Here is a 5,000-nt window from a genome sequence, read left to right as displayed (position 1 = left end):
AGTGTGTGTGTGGCCACCTACTCATTTCTCTCTATAACCCTCATACAAATATCCTCAACACAGTCACTTGCACACAACACCACACACACACACACACACACACACACACACACACACACACACACACACACACACACACTTGCCCACACATAGATCCACATACCCATCTACTTATTTGGTTTGTACATCATGATGTTGGGCCTGTAGCTTCCTGTTTGTGATCTTAACCAAGAGACTCCTAACCATGTTAAATCTAATCACCAGATGACTGAGCAGAGGAAGAACAAGCAGAGGATGGGCTTCCTGGGGCCACCGCAGATGAACCACCATGTCATCGCTCCAGCACACTGATGGCTAGCGTGCACACACACACACACACACACACACACACACACACACACACACACACACACACACACACACACACACTCACACACACACGCCCAAATACACACAACAGCATGACTAGTATGAGGTAAAATACTCAGTTTAACATAATTCCAATGGATGCAAAGGGCTAACGACATACAAAACACACACACACACACACACACACTTACTCATACATTTACAAACTAACACAAACACAGGTCAGATAGGCACTGGTATACTCAGAGCTCCAGCCCCACTCTGTCGGGAGCAGCACTGCACATCGAGCCATGTGTGGTGTGCTGGAGGCCTCTGAAGTCTCTCCTTTTACTAACACCTGGAGCGCCACAGACTCACTTCCATGGAAACACGGTAGCACAGAGGTACCGGATGCTGTGAGGTTTAAGCTGCAGATAGTAGAGGCCTTAGCAGTTAGCCTGCCCTTGTGCCTAATGTATTGGCCAAAGGGACGGAGTGCAGGGGTCATGTACTAATGGTGACACTGGAACTACCAGTCCAAGTATCACTTAAGGATGAAGTCTCACATTCTTAGTGCTCTTTGGAAAGAATGCTTAAGAAAAGCTGTAGTATTACTTTTTATGGTGTGTGTCATGCATGTGTGTGTGTGAGAGAGAGAGTGAGAGAGAGAGAAAGTGCGTTTTTGTGTATGCATATGAATATTTATGCGAATGTAGATGGGTCTGTGTGTTTAAACAAAGTGCCATTTTAATGTAGACAGATCACAAAGGGACAAACTGGAGTGTTTTGTACTGACCTGGAGACCTGGAGTCCAGGCGCCTGTCACTCTGGAAAGCCTTCCATGTGCCTCACACTACGGCCTTGCCTCCCTCCCTCCCTCCCTCCCTGACTAGAGGACCGCTGACTGGAAAGTGGCCTTTAGGAATCCCGGGAGGGAAGCAGAAGGCACTGTTAAAAAAAATAAAAAGGCATCATCTCCTTGGCAGGCAGCCGCCCGCTGTGACTCACCCCCACACCGGCGTGTTATCGGGTTTTTCCACAGTAATGTTTAGCTTTCAGAGAATTTGTCGCCTCATTTTTATCTTGTTTGTGTTTTACGTCAAAACCTGTGTGCCTCTCGTGCAAAATGGGCTGCATGTGCCTTCCTAACAAAGTTGTACATAGAATAAATTAAAAGATTGAATATTAAGAAAATTAGGTTTATTTCTGTGGAATGTACTTGAAGAAAAACAAATGTGTCTTATGTCTCGTGTTGGTACATAGTGGGGGCTAAACCAGGAACACTGAATTGCATAGCGGGATCTGCTATGTTCACTTAGAGCAGATTCGAGGGATACTACTGCTATGTTCAATTACAGCAGATTCTAATCTTTTTGTCCGCTGGTGTGATGTCTGTGATGTCGACACCCAAAGGGAAAATCCTGCCAGTGATAAGAGTGTTCAGTAAAAATGTGTTCTGATAAATTTGCACAATGGAGCTACATGAGTATGCTCTTCGAATGAAACGGTCCTTGTCATGTTTATTAGTAAAGGAATGCAGGATGTATTTTATGTGGTTCACACCTACTGTAATAAAGCTGTGATAAGATAGGAACTTTGAGGTCTTTGTGTTCTTTGTTGCCATCTACTTTTGCCTCTATCTGTCAGCAATGTGTAAACACGTACTGTCTGTCAGCAACTCCAGACAGACAGACACACACACACACACACACACATAAAAAAAAAGAATAACATCCAAAGGTCATTTGAGTAGTCTCTTTCATTCCCTCTTGGTGTCTTTCACCCCCTTGTCTTCCCTCCCTGTGCTTTCCACACCACTCACTCACTCACTCACACACACACACACACACACACACACACACACATAAGCTTACTCACTTAGGAAGTGAACTTGACCTGACTGTGTGAGGTCAGCTCAGCTGAGTGCTGTACTGCAAGAGTTGAGCCGACCCTGGTCAATAATTAACATCAAGGATATAATACCTCAAACAACAACTTCACCTCAAACACATCTCTGTGTCGCTTGATCTGCTATGTGATCTTTCATCTCATTGAATATGTGGAAAGAATAGCAGTTCTAACCAAAGAAAGTCGCTAGATTATTTTATTTGTTTGTTTGTTTGTGTGCTGTGCAGTGCACTAAAACCCGAAGAGCCATCTCCTCTGGGCTGACAAAACAGGAGCGCTCGTGCTGTGACCCAAACTGTGGCTAAAATTAACTCCCATATATACTCTATAATAGCCCACAGCTGTCACCAGTAGCACAGGGAAAGTCCAGCATATCTGAAATACCCAGCCAGGGAGGAGAGCACGGTGGGTGGTATCCCACCAACACACACACAAACTCTTACACACTGACAAAATCCCCTACCTCACCATGACACACACACACACACACACACACACACACACACACATACTTCTCCGTTCATTGTTCTTCTCACACACAATGTGCTCTGTTCCAAAGTACTCGATGGCTGATTAATCATTGGCTTAGGCCATGCCGTCATGTAGAAAGGTAGACACAATGTTAAACATTAACAGCAACACATGCTTTTGGTTAGGCATGTTTCTCCCTGGAAGCACCTTGGTCAGGTAGACCCTGTGTGACTCCACCAGGGACATATAAACAAACCCCTGAGCTCCTCAGCCTCCCCACTTTCACTCAAAACATCCATCTCTGTCATTGATCACTGGATCAGTGTCCTGACAACTGCAACCTTTACTGCTTTAATCTAAAATGCTCCAAAGCTGTGAAAATCAACCTCAACACACACACACCCACAAACACACACACACACACTCTCTCTCACACACACACACACACACACAAACAAACACACACACTCTCTCTCTCACACACAAACACATACACACACTCTCTCTCACACACACACACACACACCCACGAACACACACACTCTCTCTCACACACACACACACACTCTCTTTCACACACACACCCACAAACACACACACTCTCTCACACACACACACACACACTTTTTCACCCACACATACACACTCTCTCTCTCTCACACACACACACACACACACACACACACACACACACTTTCTCTCTCTCACAAACACACACACGCGCACACACACTTCTGGCATTCATAAGCAGGTGGCCTCGGTTTCCAGGGAGAAGATGGTGTTTTGTGGCAGCCGGTGGCCATAAACAATCACTAATCTAAATATACTGGCTGCATGTGATGCTTGGCATGTGACTTCCTGTGTCTTGCCAGCGGGGATGGGGATCGGATCAGTCGGGTCACAAGGTCCTGAGAGGCGCATCATAACACCCCTGAAGGCACAACGTGAAAAAAGAAATCAAAAAACAGAGAACAGCGCAGCCATCATCAGCTTCCTCTTTCTCCTCCTCCGCAGCACTCGCCTCCTCTCTAATCAGACCACAGCATGACTCCATGCCACTGTCGGTCACGGATGGGCCGCCATCCTAGCCCCAGAGGAAGGAAAAGCAGGGAGCGCAAGGAGCGCAGGAGCCTCTGCACTGGGGCTAAAGCGGGAGAACTGCTCCACAAGCTGGGGGAGACCAAACATCAGCAATAAGTCAGCACTATAACCCTTCTTTAAGGTGCTATACCCCCTCTTCCAGTGTCTGAGGGGACTGGGCCTCTGAAAACATCTTAGAGGGATTAATAAGTTACTTTAGTCTGGATGTTTTGTAAACTGTGTGATATTTCAGGTTAATGACAGTTGCCCCCACAGAGTAGCTTAGACACTTTAAAAAATTATTTATTTTTTTTTACATGTAATCTTTTATTGAAAAAAAAGAAAATGAGTCATACATAGAGAATGTGGACTGAGCTGTTTAAGCCATGGTTGTATAACCTGTGCACGTGAGCGTAGCAACAGACCCACGACCTCTTGATAATACATCTCTGTGTGTACACTGTAAAATCAACAAATGGAAAAACTTTCAGACATTGACATGTTCCTACAAACACCACAAAGACTTCTCAGAAAACTTACATCGTTACAATATTGAGTCGACCAATCTCAACAGAAAAAAAAGACACTTTTGGTGAGGCTTTTCTGTTTGTCGTGTTCAAACTCCTGGGTCTAACACAGTGGTCTCCAAACTCCTCTGCCTCTCAATGGAGCACATGGCAGTTTATGTCTCTATTAGCTTTGTGTCTTTATGCGGTCGGGTGTCTGAGTACCCCTAGTGCCCCCCCGGCGCCCCTTCTGTCTCTGGCAGTGGCTGAGGGAGCAGGAGCAGGACTAGCGGCAGCAGTGGCAGCGGCAAGGTTTCCAGTGGCTGCCTGGATCGTGACTCCAGCCCATTGGACTGGCCAGTCGCCCCCTCTGGCCCCACCTCACAATGCTGCCTGTTGTTGTGCTTGCGATTGCGCTCAGAACAACAACACTGCTAGTAATTTTCTCTCAATTAGACAGGCACTGATTTCTTTCCCTTTCAGCATGTCGATATGATACTGACTATGCAAAGAGAGAATGATATGTAGTACAACTTCATTAGAAAAAAGCGAGAAAGAATTCAACAAACAAAGCAACCCGAGCAAAAGAAGAAGGATGTAACTAAACACAGACTTAATCTGGAGAAAATGGATATCAGGACACAGCAAGACAAGCCTGTAGAAAGTTAAAAGTATTTTATACACAAA

The 5,000-nt window shown here is 45.5% G+C and overlaps 2 protein-coding genes across 2 annotated transcripts in view; one reads left to right on the top strand and one right to left on the bottom strand.

Annotated features, from left to right (window-relative positions):
* itpr2 (inositol 1,4,5-trisphosphate receptor, type 2) overlaps positions 1 to 805 on the top strand; it is a gene marked incomplete at its 5' end in the record, with an annotated part of 80,388 nt that extends 79,583 nt beyond the window's left edge. The window contains one exon of the mRNA XM_080842784.1: positions 265 to 805. Coding sequence (XP_080698910.1) covers positions 265 to 351 — 87 coding nt within the window. The 3' untranslated portion in view covers positions 352 to 805. The remainder of the gene's footprint in view (positions 1 to 264) is intronic.
* Positions 806 to 4,115: 3,310 nt separating this feature from the next.
* The window catches only part of sspn (sarcospan (Kras oncogene-associated gene)), a 6,421-nt gene continuing 5,536 nt past the window's right edge, over positions 4,116 to 5,000 (bottom strand). The window contains exon 3 of the mRNA XM_080841503.1: positions 4,116 to 5,000. This exon is cut by the window's right edge and continues 1,155 nt beyond it. The gene's annotated coding sequence lies outside the window, so the exon portion shown is untranslated.

This window comes from Sprattus sprattus (assembly GCF_963457725.1).
Source record: "Sprattus sprattus genome assembly, chromosome: 7".
In the NCBI taxonomy this organism is placed as follows: domain Eukaryota; kingdom Metazoa; phylum Chordata; class Actinopteri; order Clupeiformes; family Clupeidae; genus Sprattus; species Sprattus sprattus.
Note: the sequence above shows the minus strand (reverse complement) of the source record. Positions and strands in the feature narration are given on the sequence as shown.